Here is a 23719-nt window from a genome sequence, read left to right as displayed (position 1 = left end):
CTGACAGTTCACATCACGCACTGAATTCAGTGCAGTTACACTCTGGATTTTCAATGCTCACATGTAAAAATTGTGATGCACTTTTTTGCTACAATTTAGTCTTTAGTGTTTTTGCCACAATATTTTAAAATACGGGCAAAAAATTGTGATAAAAATATGTCCACAGCGTGGGAACCCAGCCTTATGAAGATAAAGGTGCTAGTTAAATTAATGTACCAAATATACAGTATATATAAGAGCACTGACAGATTGAGTGCGATAAGATATATACGGTATGTGGATATTGATATATATCTGAACATTGAATATATCGGGCATCACCGTGGCTCAGTGGTTAGCATTGCAGCGCTGGAGTCCTGGGTTCCAATCCCATCAAGGACATTTCCAAGGAGTTTGTATGTTCTCCCCGTGTTTGCGTGGGTTTTCTCCGGGTTCTCCGGTTTCCTCCCACATTCCGAAGACATACTGATAGGGAATTTAGATTGTGGGCCCCATCAGGGACAGTGATAACAATGTGTGCAAACTGTAAAGCGTTGTGTAATATGTTGTCGTTATATAAAAAATAAAGATTTATTATTATTATTATTACTAAGATTATAATGTAATATATGAATTTTGAACTGCTATAGAGATTACACTTATAAAATAGGGGCCAACTTGTGTGTACTCATCTGCCACGGCATGTCATATCCTATTGTACACTATCTCCTGCACCATGGCTTACAAATGCAAGTAGCAGGTGGCATCCAGCACTAATTAAAAACTGCTAACTACCTCTACTGCATGCAAAGCACCTCTATTTTACGACAGGGTCACACTGGCTTATGTACTCTCATGTGAGAGAATTGGGCCGATTATACTAATAACACTTGGATAAAAATTTGTCAGAGTTTGATCCGAGTGTTGCGTGTGAACCGGTTCTCCTGCATGTGAGAATTACAGCACAGCTATGGAGAAGATGGAGAACTTAATTTAGCAATCTTCTCCATTGTCTGTGTCCACGTATTTTGTACTGCACTCCGATGTCATCACACGTACCCATAGACTTGATCTGAATCGACATGAGAAAGTACTCGCAGATCTGCACTGGCCCAGAGTACAAAGTTGGGCTGACTGCTGTCCGATAAAACATGGCACAGCACTCGGCCTTGTTATATGGCAGTGTGAGCGAACCCATAAAAGTACAGTCTACATAGTAGTAATGTAGTTCATAATATATTTATTTAAAGGGGTTGTCACATTTTAGAAAATCAGTTTATTAGTGATGAGCAAATACATTCGGCACTATTCCTTACGCGCACGAATAGAACGCTATGGAGATAGCGTAGGGAGAGATGTAATAGGAGGGAGAGTGAAAGGCAGGCACCTTGGTGTTATCAGATCACATCATCATTGCAAGTACATGCTGGAGATCTCTGTTATTTCGTATTGTGATGTATAGTTTAGGATGAGGAGCAGACTGTGGAACTAGGGAGAGATAGGCAGGCTTTCATCCACTACCATAATATACAAATCAGCTCTTTTTAGAGGCAAATAATATTAGGTAGTACCAGCATATACAAAACCATTTATTTTGGCGCTATATTATATTCCTGAGTAGCAGCATATAATTTTCTTTTTACAGCGAAATTATATTCCTCAGTGTCAGCATATAGTAACATCCTTTTTAAAAGCTAATTTCTAAATAATATTCCTCACCTATTGCTTAAATGGCTAGTATTTATCTAGCAGTTGTGCGACTGGCGCAAAACCGGCTGAATTATGGAAACGTCACAATTTACCAATAATTTTCCTGAGTCTACTGTTTGTGTGTCTCATAAAGGCGATCTAAAAAATCCCCCCAAAATTCTATTGGTTAAATAAATACTAGCATATTTTTATCTAGCAGTTGTACGACAGACACAATCTGTGCAGAGATACGCAAACGTCACAATTTACCAGTGGCAATAATTTTCATTAGTCCGCTGTTGAAGTGTGTCAGCAAGGCGATATAAAAAAATGCTAATTTTCTATTGGTTTAATAAATGGCATATCTTTATCTAGCAGTTGTGCGACTGGCGAAAAACCTGTTGAGTTACGGAAACATCACTATTTAACAGTATTTTCCTTGAATCTGCTGTTGGAGTGTTTCATAAAGGTGATCTAAAAAATCCCCCAAAAATTCTATTGGTTAAATAAATAGCAGATTTTTATCTAGCAAATGTGCAACTGAAACAAACTGTGCAGAGATACGCAAACATCACAATTTACCAGTGGCAATAATTTTCATTAGTCTGCTGTTGCAGTGTGTCAGCAAGGCGATATAAAAAAAATTTTCTATTGGTTTAGTATATAGTGTATCTTTATCTAGCAGTTGTGCGACTGGCACAAAGCCTGCTGAGATATGCAAACGTGACTATTTACCTGTTATTTTTGCGAGTCTGCTGTTGACGTGTGTAATAAAGCTGATATCATAAAAAAATAGCCACACATTGCTAGATACAGTGTACATAACACTTCTCTGAGGGTACTTGTGAAAAATTAAGCCAGGAAATTTTTTTTTCAAAAGCATCAAGCATTCAATATGAGGAAGGGTGACGTTAAGGGATGTGGATGTGGTGATGCCCGCCAAGGCCACGTGTGGCGCCCCCAGGAGTATGGTCACCACAGTGGCATTGCCTTCCTCCTAGGGAGTGTGATGTCATGCTTGGAAGCAATAAAGGGTCTCTCTGGCAGTTAACCACAACACACAACACAGTTCCATTCCAGGTCAGCAGAGGGAGCTCTGAACTAAAACTGGGGAGGAGCTACTCTCTGGGGGCCAGGAAGGGAGAATTAGGAGTTCATGTGAGGAGGGCAACGTGTGTGGACGTGAGGAGAAGAGCTGGGAGATTGAGCAGAGAGTTCAGGCTCATTCCCAGCTGTAGCGCATGATCTGGAGCCTGATCTCCAAGGTTGTATGGATACTGATGTTCCTGCAGAAATCGGAGGAATAAGAAGCTGTAAATGCTCTATTCCCACATAAGACTCGGAGGCACAACAGCGACGTGTGAGTCAGAGAAGGAAGGCTACAGCTGTCTGCCATACGAGGGAGTTCTAGAGAGAATAAGCAAGTGGGACTTCAGTGTAACACAGTACTGCAAGTACCTAAAGCTAAGCGCTAGGAAGGAGACTACACAACCCATCTGCCTAGAGAGATTCCTAAGTTGCTTCCAGGCTAGCCAGCTCCTGTGCCATCTGTTATCTGGACCCTGGACTGCATTTGCCAAGCAAAGTAAAGGTACAGAAACTGCACCTTGTGTGTCCTTGCCTTCTTCCTGCAACCTCTCCAGCACTGCTACATCTCTGTGCCAAACACTACACCCTATTCCTCAACACCTACCCTCTTCATCAACTCTGCCCTGGGACTATAGCCCTGCCTGTAGAGGGCTACACCATCATTGCTGCACCCCACCATCTGTCCCAGAGGATCTGTCCGCAGCGTCGGCTTAACATCTTCATTGCCGAACACCTCAGGTGGCGTCACGAATCATTCACTGATAAACTTTATTCCATCACTTCATCCCTTTAATATGGGCGCCCAGGGCCACGGACTGGGTCACCGCTGCTGTGACATTCCCCTCTAAGAGACCGGCCCGGTACCGAGTACCCCACAGCCCTGGGAGGGTGACCCATTTTGGCGTCACGAACAGGATTTACGGAGCCCGGTGTCCCCGTGTCCTGTGTGCCAGAGACTGTGTTGTGTGCCATAGACTATCTGAGCAGTTGCCGCCATTACCCTGCCGCTTGGCACGCGCGGGAAGCCAAAGGGGCGGGCCGTCGTGGGCGGAGCCAGCCGAAAAGCGCGGAAAAAGTGAAGTGCAGCCCGGGAAGAGGCCAGCGCACGAGAAGTGAGAAGCCGAGGCCTGCAGTCCTGGCGTCCCCCCGATCGTCCAGCCGGTGGAGCGGCAGCCGGTAAGCCAGCGCAACCCAGGGCCTGGCAGACGCCACTGCAAACCCCACAGTGCCACAAGCTGCAGGGCCCAGCGCAGCTGCGGCCCCCATAGCGCCGCTGCCTCCACAGCGTCACAAGAATCAGCACCCACCGCAACGGTCCACATAATGCCGCTGTCCATGCCCTATATACCAGGAGCGGCCTGGCTACCGCAGTACTCAGGGGAGTCACATACCCTGAGTGAATTTAAAGAGAAACTGTGCAGTTTGTTTGAGGTGTATCCTCTGTCTGAAAAGCAAAAAGTGAACATCCTTATTGGGCAGCTATCTGGTGCAGCACAGAGGGAAGTAAAAGCCTGGCAGGACACTGATAAAGAGACTGTTAAAAAGATCCTGGGTAAGCTAAAAAGCACCTTTGACACCCGCACTGCAGCTGAAATAAAGATGAGATTCTTTGGCTGTAAGCAGAGAGCGCAGGACAGTATACGGGACTATGCACTTAACCTGCAGGAGGCACTGCTAGCCATCAAGCAGATTGATCCAGACAGTGTGAAAGATGGAGACAGACTGTTAAAGGAGCAATTTATTGAGGGACTCTTATCCAGTACCCACAGAGCACAGCTGCGCATCATAGCCCTACAGAACCCTGACCTAGACTTTGCAGACTTCAAAGACAGGGCTATCCGGGTGCTGCATGAACCAAATGTCAGCCGTCCAGTGCCCCCTAGGCGCCCAGCGATCACATACCATCAAGATCAGCATCTTTCCCTCTCAGTCCTGTGGAGGCTGATGCACAGACTCTGGACAAAGACCCATCTGCTGAACTGTGTCTTCAGGTCCAGGAGCTGACCAAAAATATGGCTGCACTTGCCAAAACTGTGCAGTCCCTGCAGGTGTCATCAAAGGAGAAGATCCAGCTGGCCTCCAGTCCAGAGGATGATCCATGGCTACGGAAGAAGAGGATCCCGCCACGCCGATGGAGAGACAACGATCGCTATGACTCGGACGGACGTCCCATCTGTCGTCACTGCCACAAGGCAGGCCACATTGCACGGTTCTGTTTTTAAACGAGCAACCCCTGGGGCAGAGGGCCAACCCCCAGGAGTAGGACCACAAGGCCAAAAAAACTGGCGAGCCAAGTATGTTGGGGGGCGACTGGTCCTCCCAGTGGTGATTGACAGCATCCCCATGAACACTTTACTGGACACTGGCTCTCAGGTGACAACTTTGCCATATATCCTTTACAAGCGATATTGGGCTGACTCTGAACTTACCCGTGGCCCAAGTGATGAACTCACAGTAGTTGCCAGCAATGGTCAGTCTTTGCCGCAAGTAGGATGTAAAGAGATTACTATTAAAGTGGGGCGAGTAGAGTTAAAATCTCAAGGTCTGATAGTTGTAGACATTGATCGACAAGAATGTAACCCTATGATGACCCTTGGTACTAATGTGATTGAAAATTGTCTTGCCGAGGTTATTGTTTTGTTGCAACAGGTGGCTGAGACTGCTGGTTCCAGTGAACAACAAGTCCTGCAGAAGGAGATCAAGGCCCTGATGTAAAGACAGCAGGTAGAACTCTCTGACGGGAAATTGGCAGCGTCTGAGTGAGTGATCCTTTCCCCATTGCGATACCCCCCAGATGTGAAATGTTAATTTGGTGTCGGGCAGCCATAGGCCTCAGTGGAAAAGATTACCAAGCATTGGTAGAACCAGTGTACTCTGATAGCCGGCCCACTGTCCTGACAGCCAGGGGGGTAGTTGATGTTCGCAAAGGGAGAGTACCTGTATGCCTCTTGAATTGTGGGGAGGAAGAGGCCACAATACCTCGGTATGCCACAGTTGCTAAGCTGCTTACTGTCAGTAACAATGCAATACGGGCAGCAGAGCCCTTGGTCTCATCCGACCAGGTGGAGGACAATGGCTCTGTAAAGCAGCTGGAGGAGTGGTGTCAGCAGCTGCAGGTGGGGACTGACTCCACACCTTTATACCAAAAGAGTGGGGTTTACCGAGTGACTCAGGAGTATGAGCGGGTATTCAGTAAACACCCTCTAGACTTTGGGAAGGCAAAAGGGGTTTAACATCATATCCCCACTGGAGATCATCCACCCATTAAAGAAAGGTACCGGCCTATACCTCCAACACAATATTAATGTGCCAAAAGTATGTTGCGGGAAATGAAGGAGGCTGGGGTGATCAGAGACAGTTGTAGCCCCTGGGCAGCCCCAATAGTCTTTGTGAAAAAGAAAGATGGTACCATGAGAATGTGTGTTGATTACAGGAAAATTAACAGCATTACACATAAGGATGCCTACCCATTACCCAGAATTGAAGAGTCATTAGCCGCACTTAAAACTGCTAACTATTTTTCCATCTTAGATCTCACTAGTGGGTATTGGCAGGTTCCCGTGGCAGAGGCAGACAAGGAGAAAACAGCGTTTACCACACCAATGGGTCTCTGCGAGTTCAACTACATGCCGTTCGGGCTCTGCACCACCCCAGAGACATTTCAACGGCTAATGGAGTGCTGTCTTGGACACAAGAACTTCGAGACAGTCCTGTTGTACCTTGATGATGTCATTGTTTTCTCCAAGACTTATGAAGACAATCTGAAGCACCTGGCTGAGGTGTTTGAAGCCTTGTCCAACTTTGGCCTGAAAGTGAAGCCATCCAAATGCCATCTCCTGAAGCTCAAGGTCCAGTACCTCGGTCATGTAGTGAGTGCAGAAGGTGTGGCACCGGATCCAGAAAAAGTCACTGTCATCCGGGACTGGCAGAAGCCCAGCAACCTCCATGAGGTACGTCAATTCCTCGGGTTGGTAGGCTACTACCGAAGGTTCATCAAAGGCTTCACTGAGATAGCCACGCCTATGCAAAATCTTCTGGTGGGCCAGCCCAAGAAAGCCAGGAAGAAGAGTCCTACATTTGAATGGAATGAGGAACTGGAGAGGTCTTTCACTCGACTGAAAATGGCTCTCACAGGAGATGAAGTTCTGGCCTACCCAGATTATGTCCAACCATTTGTTCTGTATACTGATGCCAGCAACGTGGGATTGGGAGCAGTACTGTCTCAGGTACAGAATGGCAAAGAAAGAGTGATCTCCTACGCCAGCAGCAAGCTTCGTCCCACTGAAAGGAACCCTAACAACTACAGTTTCTTCAAACTGGAGTTCCTCGCCATAGTCTGGGCTGTGACTGAACGATTCAAGCATTACCTAGCTTCAGCCAAGTTTACCATCTTCACGGACAACAACCCGTTAACTCACTTGGAAACTGCAAAACTAGGTGCGCTGGAGCAGCGATGGATGGCCCGGCTGTCTAACTATGAATTCACCATCAAGTACCGAGCGGGGCACAAGAATGCCGATGCTGATGTGCTGTCCAGAATGCCCAATCTGCCAGATGCAGGAGAAGACCCTGAGGCACTCGAAGAAGTAGAGTTACCTGCCTTCCACCGGCCAATTGCAGCCCAACGTGCCCAAGGAGTGAGAAACAGACAGTCTATCATGAAAGAAGCCACCCTAAATCCATTGCCTCATCATGACTGGGCAGAAACCCTGCATGTCAACCCCGCAGTCTGCCTGGTAAAGGAGCTACTGGAACAAGCTGACTCACGCCCAGATCCAGATGCTCCTGAAGAAACCCAGCAGTTGTGGAAGGAAAGAGGCCAGCTGTTCCTCTATGAGGGAAAACTGTGCTGGAGGAGTATCAATGCCCGCACTCATGAGTTGGTCTGGCAAGTGGTAGTCCCAAACAGGGAGGCATCAATGGTCTTGGAAGCATACCACAATGGAGCTGGACACTTCGGATGGAGGAAGTTGGAGGCCTTGCTCCGGGAGAGATTCTACTTGGCTGGTATGAGGAAGAAGAAGAATAAAAGGTCAGCACTATACTCGGAGAATTCCCTGCAAATTGGACTAGAGCAAATCAAGCCATAGTGGTGCCAGTTTTGACCTTTCCCCAACTGGTAGTGCAAGAAGAAGTGACTCAAGACCACCCTGAAAACCAGCAAGTATAAGCAGCGGATGCTACACCAGCAGTGGAATGAGAGAATTCTCACCCTGCTTAACATCTTCATTGCCGAACACCACAGGTGGCATCACGAATCATTCACTCATAAACTTTATTCCATCACTTCATCCCTTTTACATGGGCGCCCAGGGCCACGGACCGGGTCACCGGTGCTGTGACATTCCCATCTGAGAGACCGGCACGGTACCGAGTACCCCACAGCCCTGGGAGGGCGACCCACATGTGACAGATTAGAAGATGACTGTATCTTGTTCTAGTTCCTGTGAAAATTTGGCCAGCGTTCTTCTACACCACTGACAAACCCAGACAAGTGTGAGGATGTTGTGGTTTGGATGGCAGACAAAGGCTCCTGTGTGTTGACAAGCAGCACCATGAAGTCTTCCACACAGTCCAGTCACAGTAACTAAGAGGTTGGGCCTCAGAATTCTCAACCCGGTCCTCCTTCCTCCCACCATCAAGAGTCCCAGGAGACATATAACTCCAACGCTGGCCACTCTGAGGGACTGTTTACGCTCCCTTGTAATTTTTGAGGCCTCTCAATGTGCACCATTAAAGAGGCTCATAAGGAGGTGGAGTGCATTGATGCCCAAACATTTGAGGACCCACAGCCAGGAGAAAGCCACGTTAGGGAAGGCCAATTCATGTCTGAAGGGGTGTAGGCTAATCACGACACACAGATACCATCAAGTCAGCCTAAAATCATAACTCAGAAGGAGGATCAGATTGAATAATCAGAAGACGAAGTGGTCAATGATGAGGCCACTGATCCAACGTGGCACAGAGGCATGTTTAGCGAACACAGCAGTGAAGAGAGGGAAGGATCCGTAGCACAAAAACAAGCAAGAAGAGGAAGTGGATAAGAGGCCAAAGGTGCATTGCTCCCCTATATGTCAGTTCTTTTCTGCCAAACTAAGCTAATAAGAGGCAAGAACACTGCCAACCTGAGCACCACCAGCATGCAAAAGCTGCAAAAGCACATGGCAGCCAAGCACCCCAGTAGGTGGGTGGAACCAGCAACCACATCCAATTTGGTGTCACAGACCGAACAGTGGCTCTCCATGCTGAACCTCCAACCAGGTCTGGTTGTGTGCGATAATGGGCGTAACTTAGTGGCAGCTTTAAAGCTCAGCAAGCTGGTGCACCTTCCATGCATGGCCCACGTGCTGAACATGGTTGTACAGCTATTTTTAAAAACATACCCTGACTTGCCAGACCTACTTGCCAAAGTACGCCGTGTCAGCGCACATTTCCAAAAGTTATTTGTCTTTTGCCGGTCTAGCTTCGCTGTAGCAGTGTTTTAAATTGCCTCGTCACCAATGAATTTGTGACCTCCCACATGCTGGAAAGCGACCTTTCATATGTTGGCAAGGCTTAGTGAGCAGCAGAGGGCAGTGTCTGAATTCCAGTTTATCAATACCTGCCAGAGTAACCCTCAGCCCCCACACATAAGAACTGCCGAATGGGTGAGGATCGCTGACATATGTAAGTTTCTTCAAAACTTTGAGTACTGCACCAAGATCGTGAGCACTGATGATGCTATTATCAGGCTAACCATCTCGCTGCTCTGTCCATTAAAGCGTTCACTGCAGAATCTAAAAGAGGAAGCTTTGAATACCGAGCAGGTGGCTATGGAGCAAGATTTTACAGTGGCTGATACCACACAGCCCAGCTTCACACAGTATTCTCAGGCCACATTGGGTGATGACGAGGAACAGGAGGAGGAGGATGAGGAGGAACAGGAGTTTTTGGTTTGCGCTACAGACGGGACTCCCAATCCCAGCTTCATGCCTGTTTAGCATGGATGGCCTGAAGAGGAGGAGGAGGAGAAGGAGGCTATGCGGCGTGAGGAGGAGAGGATGGTTAGTGTTCTTCCAGGTGAGGACACTGAACATTTGACAGTCCCGGGCACATCAGTAACATTACCGTCCACACAGCATTCCTCCTGCACTTTCCCTTTCCTTCCTTCTTTGTCCTCACGCACATCAGGGGGTAGTAGCGCCCAGGCTCATATATGCAGCACCCCAGTAGGTGGGCGGAATGCCTATGTACAAAATATGTGTCTGACGTTGAAACCAATGGCCTTTCCCCTGAGTTATGGCCTTCTCAATCTGCTGTTCAGGAAGGAGGCGCTGAGGCCTCCTGCCCACAACCTGCAGTTGCACATACACAACAGTCAGCAACAATGTCCAGTTTGTTGTCCCAGTGCAACGTTCACTTCTCCCTTGTCAGCATATATGTCTCTTCCCAGATTGTTAGTTAGATAGATCATACATGTTTTTTTACCATTTTACATTGCCTGGGGCTGGACAAAGAACACCCACTGCTGATTTTTTCAGGCTCCTAAATGAGACTTGTGTCACTTGCCTTAAATTTTCTACATTTGTGTTCTAAAAAAAATGGTGGTGAGGTGTTGCCCAGTTTCTGTGAATTTTCAGCATGTCTAAGAGACTGGGTTAATATTCTCCACAGACCTATTCAGGCCGCAACCTTACACATATTGGAATATGGTCATTGCCACGCTAAGGCCTTTACCTGAGATCTGTAGCACTGCCTATCACCTGAGTAATACACTCCACAGACGTCGTCACTCTATGGGACAATGGGACATATCCCATATACAATTTGGAATGAGGGAAGGATCTCCCGAGGTTTCACAGCACCTCCAGGCCCTCTGAAAATGTCAAGCGAGGGCCTCATAATGACATGGCGGTGGATGTGGTGGTTGTACTCCCAAATGTCGGAGGGAGAGCCCTCACAAATGTTAAAGGAATAAATAAAGCCAAAACGCTTTGTGTTAACATATGCTAAAAGGGAGGTATAAATTTTTAATTATTTTTTATTTTTATTTTGCGTTATATACATGTTATATACATGAAAGAAAAAATGTTTCTTAGCATTTTTCCCTTTAAAAAAAATTTAGGTTTGGTTTGGTAGCTCTTCTTATAAATCCATAAAAGAGTCAGAAAGGTATGCAGACATCTTCTTCATGCCGTTTCCATTTAGTTTTAGCGCTTTCCCAGCCATTTCAGCTTTTCTTTCTCAGGCGCCCAGACCTGTTTGTTGGGTCCAGCAGAAAAATATTCTGCTTTCCCATTGACTTGCATTGGATTAGTTATTCGGTATGATTACATGGATATTAGAAATTATTCATGTCCTTTTCCCGAATTCGAATGTTTCACTATTCACTGATCACTATTTGCTATGTAAAAAAACCCCACACTTTACTCACTGTCCCTCAGTCCAGCACTGAGTTTCTGCCGCTGCCAATGGCAGCCAACCAGTGAGCTCAGCAGGTCTGAGCGGGGCGTTCTGTCTACGCAAAGCAGAGTTGGGGTCCCGTTATATTTAGCAATGCATCAGCGATCCCAACAACGATCCGACCTGGTCAGGATCGCTGGTGCATCGCTAAATGGTCGCTAATGAGCTGTCAAACAGCCCTTTACTGTCAACATGATGTAAGTACAGCAGCCAAAACCAGATACCGGGAGCAGCAGCAGAAGCTCAGCGCTGGATCTGGGGACTGTTAGTAAGGCACATTATTTTTTTATAACAAACTGAACCCATGGACCAGGAGTTTTTGAAAGGAGACTACACATTTTATGTTAACGTGTAACTAAGTGTAATAATGTAAAACCTACAAGCGAAAAAGTGAGCAAAAAACCCTGCTGCAACTAAGTAAATAAAAAGCAAAAAGTGCATTTAAATAGCACAGAGTTTTTATTAATACTTTTTTTAAATCAAAAAATAGCATAAAAGCCATCCCACTACAAGTCAAATCAAGTCAAGCTCAATTTTTGTATTTTTTCTTTGTATTGTTGCATTTTGTGCAAGCCGGGGTGTGGCCTCCATGTCCTGAGCTGGAAATTGTATATAAGGCCGCTTTCACACTTCAGGCTTTCGGTATCCGGCATGGTGTGGCGCCTGTTACGACCAGATCCGGCTTTTTCCCCGTGCTGTATCATTGCTGCCACATTGTGCCGGATGGCAATGCGGCGCGTCTGGTTTTTCCCGGATCCGGAGAAAATAGCCGGTCCGGCGTCTGGAAAAAACGTTGCATGCAACGTTTTTTCCCAATGCCGGACTGGTTTTTTGCACTGCGCATGCCCGGAAACCTTCTCTGCCAGGAATATATCCGTCAGAAAGAAGGATCCGGTGTCTGCGTATGCGGCCGGATCCGGTAGTCCGGTTTTTCGCCGCCCCATGCCGGATACCGAAAGCCTGAAGTGTGAAAGCGGCCTAAGGCTTCACCAGACTGGTGTTTCACTGGTTGGGCCCAGTCCTTTTGTCTGCCCTTATTCACACACTGACGTCAACATTGCAACATGGAAAGGTTTTAATATTAGAGAGCGTAGGACTGTTCCGATCAGAGTTACCTTGTCGTGGTGGGACGGCTTTTATGCTATTTTTTGATCAAAAAATGCATTGCTAAAAACATTTATTTAAATGCACTTTTTGCTTTTTATTTACTTTGTTACAGCAGGGTTTTTGTTCACTTTTTCTCTTGTTTGTTTTATGTTTTGTGGCCAATGTGAACATGCGTTTATGTTCTGCATGTGTACCAAATCAAGTCAAGCTCAATTTTTGTGCTTTTTCTCTTTAAGTGTAATAATGGTCACAGTAGATCCTTATAAAGGACTTAGTAATGCCTTGATAAAGCAATAATGGCATGAATGCCCATTATAAAGGATTTATGTCTAGAGTTATAAAGTAATAACGCCCCTGAGTAGCTTCCTCAACAAGTGGTGGCACCCCTCTGGATGCTGATACAGTGGAGAGTGGCTTACACCTGAGCAGACAGCCATGATCACAAGTCGGGGGTCCGCAAGAGACTCGTGGTTGGGGTCCGCTGAACTACGGTATGCACTCACAATAACCAATGACTCCATGCAGGGCCTTTATAATAGAAAACAAAGCTGTAGAAACTCAAATTATTGAAATCATTTTTATTCACAATCACATTTTCATCTAGAACCGTACAATGAATTATAATTCTTGAACAAAATCCACAAAAATAGTAATAAATAGATGAATCAAAGTAAAAAGACATTCATATACATTTATTCAACAGGAACAGAAAGAAGGGTCGGGGGGGATTATCTGGGATTATGGCTATAATCTGTACGCTTTAATTACATCACAGAACAGAATGTCCAGTCCACACAGTAAGAGAAATCTGAACACCGGATAGCGACTAAAGCTTGGTCCACGGTTAGAAACAATATCGAGACGTATTTACATGAAATGATTGGATGTGTTATCCTTAAATCAAAGCATCCTCCAATTTGTCCTGTACGACATCCCATCACATAGATTCGTTCTATCCTCCCCCGTTACATCCGCCGCAGGGATTAGGACAGTGACCAGACCGTGCTGAGTCTCATTAATGCCTCTCTATACTAAAGGTCCACTACAAAGTCACATGTTGGTATAATGTACACTTCAGTACATCACCCTGTGAAAATAAACCTCTGGCAGGAGCCATAAAGCCTTTGTTTTCATTGAGCACATTTTTTTTCTATTCCATTTTTTTTTTCCTGTGTGTGATTACTCTGCTTTGAATTAATGAAATGCTGGAGTCCAAGTGGACCCAGATGTGAGAACGGCACGTGGCTGACAACGAAACTGGGGCAGGTATGGAAGCGATTGGTAACAACAAAGGGTTAATGAGGGCATTAAAAAAACGCTGAATTCCTGATAACAGAAAATAAAATATTTTGTACTTGGATCTGTTTTTATTTCTGTTTTCCGCTTCTTTGTGTACATCATCTTTTGGATGCCAACTCTCTTCCCTGTCAATTTCATAGTTTCCCGCTCATCGGCAGCAGCAGCAATCTGTGAATACATTGACTTATTAATTTATCCTATTTCTGCATGTATTAAAGACTTTAAGGCTGTGTTCACATGTTGCGTTTTGGTTGCGTTTTTTTCTGTAGGCAAAACCTGCACTTTTGGCAGTAAAGAAGCTGCTTATAAAAAGCAGGTTTACTGGGTTTTTGTTGTTGCCTCTTGTGCATGCTGATAAAGTTTAGTGCCCCCTAAAAAATCGTGATGCAACTTCCTTAAGGTTTTTGCACCAAAAACGCAGAAAAACATTATATCTGTATTTTTTGCTGAGCTTTTCCACATACTCATTACTTTCCATGGGTGAAAAAACTCCGCAAAAATGCTTGGGTTGGAGGTTCCACTGCTGCAAAATTGCTCCACAATGTAAGTGAATTTTTCAGACTCGTATTGCAGTCACATTCACTTACATTACGTTGTAATGTAGCTGCAGTAAATCTTTTTTTGCATGACGTGTCGCGGCCAAAGATACTGTGTAGGGCCAGTCTTAGGAAGGGGTCAGATGACCATGCAACTCTGACGAGGATCGCAACACAATGCTGGGACTGGCCGGCGACTATCCTGATCCGACTGTGAGCTGCATAGAAGAAATACATGCTGTCATGCTCTGGTCAGGAGAGCTGCCGGCCAGTCCAAGCATTGCGTTGCGATTCTCGTCAGAGTTATACCACCGTCTGACCCTTCCCTTAAGGTGGTTTCCAGGTCCTAAAACTTGATGACCTATCTTTAGGCGAAATCATTAAAATCAGCAAAAACACTGCCTTGGCATTGGCTGCAACTAAGGCTGGATTCACATTTGCGTATGGAGGAGCTGCAGAGGGATGCAGACTTCCTCCATGAAGCTCCGCCCACTGCCGCACCTCCTCTGTCAAGCTTGGCCTACTTCCGCATACTTCTGCGGCCTGCGTACCCTATCTTTAACACTAGGTATGCAGGTCATACGGATGAATGCGGATGCCTCCGCATGCGTCGTGTTGATGATGCGGCGACCCACGGCGAATGCATCTTGTTGGAATTTGATGCAGACGCCGCATCGTCAAAATGACGCATGCAGAGGCATCTGCATACATCCTCACGACCTGCGTACCCAATGTTAAAGATAGGGTACGCAGGCTGTATGCAGTAGTATGCAGACATAGGCGAAGCTGACCGGAGGAGGTGCGGCAGTGGGAGGAGCTTCACAGAGGAAGTCTGCAACCCTCCGCAGCTCCTCCATACGCAAAGTGAACCTAGCCTAAGCCTTATACGGGACGGAATACAGCAGCGCCACATAAGGCTCCGTGGCTACTGCCATACAATGCACATACTTACTCATCATTAAGCACCTTTTTACATATATCCATATAGATATTACAGTTATGAGACTAGGAACCTTTAAGTATATGGTTTTATTTGCATGAAATTATTGCAGAATTATAATATATAAACTGCTCAAAAAAATAAAGGGAACACTAAAATATCACATCCTTGTTTAAGTGTTCACTTTATTTTTTGAGCAGTATATATATCATTTATTTTTGCTTTTAGAAACAGCATTATTGTAGACAGATCCTACCCTGACAGTCTCTAATCTGGGAGAACTTATATTTCACATGTGCACTGTATGGTACATAGATAAGAGCTCATAGAAAGCAACTCAGGAAAGCAACATGTATGCAGATAATGAATACCGAGAGATTTCAGCTCTGAAGCCTGCAGCATTGTGAATGCAGCTTCCATTCATAATACCGACAGTAACCAAATATAAGAGAATTAACATGATGTATGTGTGCAGGTTGTGAATATTCTATGTCGATCTATATCTATACGTAAAGGTGAACATACACCTTAAACGGTTTGTCTGTGATTTTTAAAAAAAATGGCTAATCATTGGCAATCTTATAAAATAATAAAATAATCAATAATACTCTGTTTAATACTTTAGAGTTCAAGTGATCATAGTAACATAGCAACATAGTTAGTAAGGCCGAAAAAAGACATTCAGTCCATCCAGTTCAGCCTATAAAATTCTGTCAGAATAAATCCCCAGATCTACGTCCTTCTAAAGAACCTAACACTAACTGTAAGATACAACATTGTTACGCTCCAGGAAGACATCCAGGCCTCTCTTGAACCCCTCGGGTGAGTTCGCCATCACCACCTCCTCAGGCAGGGAATTCCAGATTCTCACTGCCCTAACTGTAAAGAATCCTCTTCTATGTTGGTGGAGAAACCTTTTCTCCTCCAGACGCAGAGAATGCCCCCTTGTGACCGTCACCTTCCTTGGTATAAACAGATCCTCGGAGAGATATTTGTATTGTCCCCTTATATACTTATACATGGTTATTAGATTGCCCCTCAGTCGTCTTTTTTCTAGACTAAATAATCCTAATTTTGCTAATCTCTCTGGGTATTGTAGTTCCCCCATCCCCTTTATTAATTTTGTTGCCCTCCTTTGTACCCGCTCTAGTTCCATTATATCCTTCCTGTGCAGCAGTGCCCAAAACCGTGCACAGTTCTCCATGTGTGGTCTAACCAGAGATTTGTACAGAGGCAGTATAATGCTCTCATCATGTGTATCCAGATCTCTTTTAATGCACCCTGCAGGTCTTTGTTTATTTCTCTGGAGCATGACCACTGCAGCCGATCACTGGCACAAGGCTGCTAAGGCCAGGATGAGTGATTGGCTGCAGTGGTCTTGTATTTATAAATTATTTTTTCTTTCAAGTACAGATGTAGCAAAGGAAAATGCTTCACCAGTACAGACGCCGATTGAATAACGGAAGCTTTGGGTAGACCAAAGTTTCTTCAATTTGTGGTGGAAATGTGGAAAAGACATCTTCTTCTTTGGGGGGCTAAGCAACTGATCGTGTTAGAAATTTATCTTTTTTTTTCAACACTAGTGATGAGTGAACGTGCTCGGGTAAGATGTTATCCTGTTTTTTAGGCAAACCCTGCATGTGTTGTGGCTGTCGAAGAGCCGAGAGATATGAGCCGCGGGGACTTAACCATGTTTTTCGAGCACGCCAAAGTCACTCGATTAGCACCCGAGCATAGGTAAATAGGGCATGCTGTCCTGTGAGCATATTCTGTGTTATCTTGTGTCTTTTCATGTGGTTCTTAACATGACAAAGAAAACTGAAGCGACTCATGCGTCAGAGATGTCATGTTCTCCTATCATGAATATTCACGTAGCCACGAGCGTTTCCTCGCACACACACGTAAGCGTGAGTACAATGAGATGAATTTGATTAGAACAGTAATAATAATTCAATAAATTAAGTGAACTGCGTCAGGACCAGTAACAAGTCAGAGACTGACGTAATACCGACTGAATCACTAGTCAGACGCCAACCTCTACATGCTTGGAACGTTCTGTCATTTCATAACTAACAGCCAGTCTATAACAAAGTGGTTCTCTCTCTCTTGATATCAAAAAAGCCTCATGCACCCGAACATTTGTGAGCTAAATTCAAGAAATCAGAAAGACAGATGAGGGATTAGACCATGCGGTTTATTCTCAACGCGTTTTGAAGTTGAACCAACTTCTTCATCAGGAGAACCACAATGCGCATGAACATGTTATGGCCGTGAAGAAGCTACGTCTTGTATGGACCTAGTGTAGAGAACAGTTCTTATTCACTTCTATGGACCCTGCATATGAATCCAGCATATTACAGAGCCATCCTCCGCTGGCAATGACCATAAAGTGGCTACGGCTCCATAATACGGAGCAGCTCCTCACAGGTTCTGTGTGCACCAGACCTAAAAGCAGCACTTGCAACGATCAGCAAGAAATATGGCTGTGTTACAAAGCGTGAACCCATACGGTATTCATGTTAATGAGCAATAGCTATAAGAACAATACTCCATTTGTGAGAAGGTAACATTAGTGGGCAAAAAATAGGAAAAAAAATCTTCATGACCACACTGCTCATAAGGATAGATCTGCGGACTGTGCAAATAATAAAAATGCATCTGAATATTCAAAAAAGAAAAAGAAAAAACAACCCAGAAGTTATTGGATAAATGATAACATAAAAAGTGATGTAAGAGACAAAAATAATAAAAAATTTAGAAAAGAAAAATAAACATAATAAAGGGCAGATGGGACTCACGTCTTTATTTTTCTGTTTAGCCACATTATAATCAGCATCTTTGCCTCTATCAGTTGCAATGTTCATCAGCTACCGTCACATTATGGACAGATAATCCGCGGTGTGAGCTGATTTATGTGGTGAGCAAATTCTGTGTATCATTAGTTATCATCACCAATCTGACATGTCAATGACAGTATTAGCGTTGTCATTTTTTTTAATCAATACAGCCATACCACTACTTCTTGTGACAAACACAGGCAATCTCGCATTGTGTCGTGAAACATGCGGCCCCCGGGGACTCATACTCGAACACCCGCGATACTCGGTGCATACCCGAGCACCCTAGACAAACTCAAGTAGCGAGCACTTGTGCTCATCACTAATCTTAACATTTAACTTTTATTCTTTTTTTAAAGTAATAATCCAAAATAACACAATTATGCCATTTTTATTTTATATTTTTTATGTTGGGTGATGGGTGAACTGATTACTAAGATGTTAAATATGAATGATGTCAAATCTGATTGTCAATCACAGGTTTTGCGTTAATGTCATCACTATTCTATACATTTATGGTGTTGGTTTGTTACAGCCAGAGTTCAGCACCATAAATTTTTCTGATGCCAAAGTGTTAATTAGGGGGTGTTCTGCTGGCATTAACATTGGGGGGCGCAATTCTGGCACTAATAATAATTAAAGGGGTTGTCCAGACTTAGGGTTCTGACTTGTTAATCCACACAGTGCACACTATGAGGATTCCCCAGGGTGGAGGGAAGGAGCAGTGGGCATGTGATCTCAAGCATGTGATTTGCATACTTACGGCCACATTCCAACTAGATGTGCCTCACTCATTTCACTTGCATTGAGCGAGGATGCACACGTCTAGTTGGAACGTGACTGAATTTATGCAAAGTGAATATTTGTGGTCAAGCATCCGCCTGCTCTTGGAGAATCCTGACTGTGTACCCTTATATCACGCGCACTGGGTACTGTGAAGATTCTCCAGTGACAGCGCCGAGAGTACATTTTTGTGATTTGCATACATGCAGTCACATGTAGAATAAATGGGCACTGTCTCACTCAATGCAAGTGTAGTGAGCAAGGCCGGAAAAAGTCTAGTCGGAATGTGACTGGAAGTATGGCATACTTGCGGTCAGATGGCTGCATCGTTCTCGGCGCTGGCACCGGAGAATCCTCAAAGTGTGAAGAGTGCATGATGTCAGGATTCACAGGTCCGCAGTCACATAGAATCACAACAGACTTGAACCTCAAGCCAGTACAACACCTATAAGAACAGCCAATAATGATAAAAGAATACATTTTAAGACCTTGCCCTGAAGCCATTCTACCTTTTATGTAATAAGAGGAAAACTTTCTCGGAGGAAAGTTCTCGTTGGTTAATACAGGCTCCTGTCCCAAAAGAAGAATTTCTTTAGCTAGTTGCTGCCAACACACATTATTCTTTACCACATTACTCCCGTCTAGTTGATATAAAATCCTTCATATGAGGATGAACCTAGCTTGAGATGTCATTAGTTACTGGCATATTCTACGGGAAAGAGTGTTCAAGATGCCGATCAGGCATTTTTTATGAACCCTCTACCAGATCAGCAGCTTTTATAAAATATGTTCTTATATTAAAAGTATCTTCAGCAGTAAAGATGTGAAAGATTAAAACAATGGAGGCGATTGTCTGTTGAAACCAATGACTACAAGAACCGTTTTATCTTTTCGAGACATTGAGATAAGGAACGTTAGGGGCAATTTGAGGTCGGCAGGAGACGATATCTCAACATGTCTTTGGTCTAAACATTTGGATCTCTGTGTACTGAATTAATATTTTGCGTCTCTGAATGAATTTCTGATAATAATAGTAAGTGATGTCTGGGGTTAAATAAAGCCTTTGCTTAAAAGCATTCTGTGATGAAAACAGGCATACAACGCATTCAGTAACTCTCTGCTCAAGGCTATTGGCAAAACGTCCGCTTTAGAGAACAAATAAACCCACAATTTAAATAAAAAAAATACTTTTACAACAAAAAAACAAAAACAAATCAACATCTTTGAATAGTCTAGTAAAAAAACCATTATGCGTACCAGACTCACAGCTGACTGCGATGAAGTCTTATTGCCGTATCACCCTCAAATATCCTTTTGATTCGCAGGCAATTATCAGAACATTAAAAAAGTCTACACATTTTGATGCCTAAATGAAGGTGTATAAAATAATTTTTAATTTCTAAAACATATATGGCTCCTTTCTTTTTACCAATTTTTAAAACTAGGAGACAGAACCTCGCATTTGAATGTAACCACATGAAAAGTCATAAGAGCTGGTCCAACAGAAAAGCTTTACCAAGGCAATAATGTCGGGTCGGTGTAACAGGCCAAATTAACCCCTGTCCAGATTACACCCAGGTATAGTTTGGCCCAGGCCAGAGTACACCCTGGGGATAAACTGTCCTAGGCCAAACTATATCCGGGGGTGTAAAATAACCTAGGCCTAACTATACCCCTCCAGGCTACAATATACCCCTATATTTTATGAGGCATTGTAAACAAGATAGATTTTAGATTTTTAATAACTTAAACCTGACTTCCCCGTAGTGGGAAGGTATTTGTGTTGTTAATCACATGATGATTGCTCTAAAGCCCCCGTTACACTAAGCGATGTCCCAGCGATCCCACCAACGATCTGAGATGATGGGATCGCTGGGACATCGTTAGACAGCCCCAGCGATCAGGACCAGCGACGCTGGTATGCTGGTTTCCAAGGTAAACGTTGGGTATCCAGGAGTCGCGCTGCTCCTGGATACCCGACGTATACATAAGAAACCAGCGTCCAGCGTCGCTGATCGCTGGTCTCTTGCTGCCACAAGCAGCGAAGCGTGCTGGGCAGCGGGAGACCAGCGATCAAAAAACGGCCCAGGCCGCTCGAGCACGATCAGCGATAACCGGCAGAGGGGCCAGTCGCTGATCCCCGTCACACACAGCGATCTCGCTGGTGAGATCGCTGATGCGTCACAAAATCAGCGATCTCGCTAGCGAGATCGCTGTGTGTGACGGGACCCTTAGTGACTGGTAACAAATAACAGTCATTACATCTGAGATGACACTGTTGTCCATTAAGATAAGTGCTTTTAATTTAATGTGTAAACACTACTGAGAAGTTTGCTAGCCATCTTTTTATCTTTGCGGAAGTCTAATATCTGAGATGTGTGACATTTGATGTAGATGTTAGACATCCACAAAGATAAAAGATGACTACCACACTTCTCAGTAGTATTTATACATTAAATTAAAAGCACTTATCTAAAACCTTAGAATTCAATTGTGACTTGATCTCATCACTTCACTGGTTTTCTCACCCTGTCTCTGGTTGGTTACAACGTGTGCACATCTTTTTCTATCATACTCAGACACACAGCTGCTTTTATTGTGTAACTACAGAGAAGTGCGGTAGATTATTTACCTTATATCTTTGTGGAAGTAAAATATTTTTACTGATTGAATTTTTTTGCTTCAAGTAATAAAAGTCTACGTGTTTAGAACTTTACGATATAAGACAGTTATCTTTTCACATAACTTGAATGTTAACAGGTGTCAGGAGTCAGGGTAGATTATGGCCTATTACACTGGTTTTATGGAAACCAAATTTATAAAGCCAAGTTACATGACACTTGTGTCAAATAAAGCAGATGGGGCGCATATAGCTGTATTTTTCACTTGTCTTTTTCTGGCCTCATAAAGGCCTTTTTGGCCAAAATGTTGTTTTATCTACCTCTTTTTGGATTTTTGTTATGTTTTTTTAAGTATTGAATAAAAGTTAAGTTTTTTCATACATAATTTTTCTCTCGTGCCTCAGATCTACTGTGAATTCAGAAATTCTTTGTCTCACCAGAATGGCCCTGTCTATTTTATTGTCAAAGCCGCCAGACACTAGTAAAGTAAATACTGGTAATTTTCCAAATATAACTTATTAAAAAAAGTAAAAAAAAAATGCTATGTTTGTGATGAAAGGTGCTGGACTCAAACGTCCAGGGAAGAAGATCTCAGCATGCTCACCATTTTTGGTTGACCCTCTGGCTCCATACATTGTAAAGCCATGGGATCTACCAACTCTGAATGAAAGAGCTCTGTCTAGACTATTCATATAGCAGTGATCGGCTTATACTAATTTAAAAATTGTTTAACTTTTTGAATTTTGATATTTTCCCCCAAAATGGATCTATGTGTGTGTATATATATATATGGCCCATAATACACAACTGTCTCATGATCCTGCCATGTTGTAATACTCAAAGTGAAAATATTAGATTGCATTTCAGGCCGACAACACTGGAAATTAGAAATAAGAAAACAGTGATTAAACGTCCCATATATCATCCTAATAAAGCAAGTACAAACATCATCATTACAACAAAATGATTTGGTCATTGCAATTTTTTCTGGGGCACCTTCCGGTCAATTTTTTTTTTGTTACTTCTTTTTCTTATTTCATTGCCTGCTCAGCTGTCTATGTCTCATTAGGAAACAGTTATTATCAGCACTTCGGGAATTCTGAAGATGAGTTTCTTGGAGGTTTGAGGACACAAAACGTGATTAGTCGTGATTACCCAAATGCTCATCTATTTTTCACTGTCTATGAAAATGGCTAATACAAGGTACATGAGCAGCACAATACACACCATCTTGGACCAAAGCTATCACATATTTTATCTAAATATGTACCTGTTACTAATTTCATAAAAAAAACATTGGTAAACCCACTATGGCTCAAATCTTTCTAGTTGGTACTTTGCAACAACAACAAAAAAAGTTTCCAATATCTACACCCACACACCATGAAAAGGTGAACATCTCTTCAGACAAACGTTTGACCACGTCTGGTGTTCTGAGCAACTATTGCTTAATATTCTTGCTGATAAAAATTGGCCTCCAACAGGATTTCCAATATTTTTCCAATAAGATTGCCAGATCTAAATTCAGATGATTAAAAAAATCCCAAAAGCTCCAGTGATCCCTATTAAAACCTCCATACAAAGTTTTCAAAAGAATGATGGATGATCACAAGACTATGCTTCCCTGATATCTTGTTTTCCAGAATCGCTGACTTCAGAGTTATAGACACTGTCAGATTTAAGTGCCTCGGAATTCTTCAAGATTATCTTTAAAAAAAAAATTGTAAAAGTTTGTCTTCGATTGAACCCAGCCTTTTTCTTTGCCCTAACTGCTGCGATATGTCTTGATGATGTCTTTGATGAGACGTCTGCAGATCGGACAACAGGCATTGTTCATCTTCTTGAGTTTCAGGCCACATGTGTAGCACAAACACATATGTCCACAGGAGTAGATGACTGTGTCCACCAGGTTCTCATAACAGATGGTACACTCGTCGCTCCAGGATCCTGAGACAGATGGTGAGATCGGTGACTCGGGCATGCTCACAGGGGAATTTGGAGCTGTTCCTGTATGGGAATTTTGTAAAGAAACATGGCGGTTACTATTGTAGTCGATATAACGCTTCTAGAGAATAACATTTAACAATGTAGAATACGTAGAATTAGGTCAGCTTATTTTATTCAAGGATACAAAGGTTATATATAAACTATGACACATTAATTAACACATCATAATAGCCTAATTTTACATTATACTCATATTTATTTTCTAATAGAAGAAAATAAAAGGAAAATATCTAGTAAAGGAATTTTCTCATCAAATAAAATTAAATCAAAAGACTAGGATATGCCCTAATTTTATGCCCGATGGTGGTCCAACACTGATGAGAATGAAAGTGGTCCAGCCAGTGTCGGACTGGGGCGCCAAGGCTCCACCAGTAACCAACCCCAGGGCCC

The 23719-nt window shown here is 43.6% G+C and overlaps 1 protein-coding gene across 3 annotated transcripts in view; it reads right to left on the bottom strand.

Annotated features, from left to right (window-relative positions):
• Positions 1–12869: 12869 nt before the first annotated feature.
• The window catches only part of NEURL1 (neuralized E3 ubiquitin protein ligase 1), a 406160-nt gene continuing 395310 nt past the window's right edge, over positions 12870–23719 (bottom strand). For all 3 annotated transcript variants that reach the window (XM_073546577.1, XM_073546579.1, XM_073546578.1), the window contains one exon: positions 12870–23329. In XM_073546577.1, the coding sequence (XP_073402678.1) occupies positions 23088–23329 (242 nt within the window). In that variant the 3' untranslated portion in view covers positions 12870–23087. The remainder of the gene's footprint in view (positions 23330–23719) is intronic.

Source organism: Dendrobates tinctorius, unplaced genomic scaffold (genome assembly GCF_039654945.1).
Source record: "Dendrobates tinctorius isolate UK_male_01 unplaced genomic scaffold, ASM3965494v1 ptg000149l, whole genome shotgun sequence".
NCBI lineage: Eukaryota > Metazoa > Chordata > Amphibia > Anura > Dendrobatidae > Dendrobates > Dendrobates tinctorius.
Note: the sequence above shows the minus strand (reverse complement) of the source record. Positions and strands in the feature narration are given on the sequence as shown.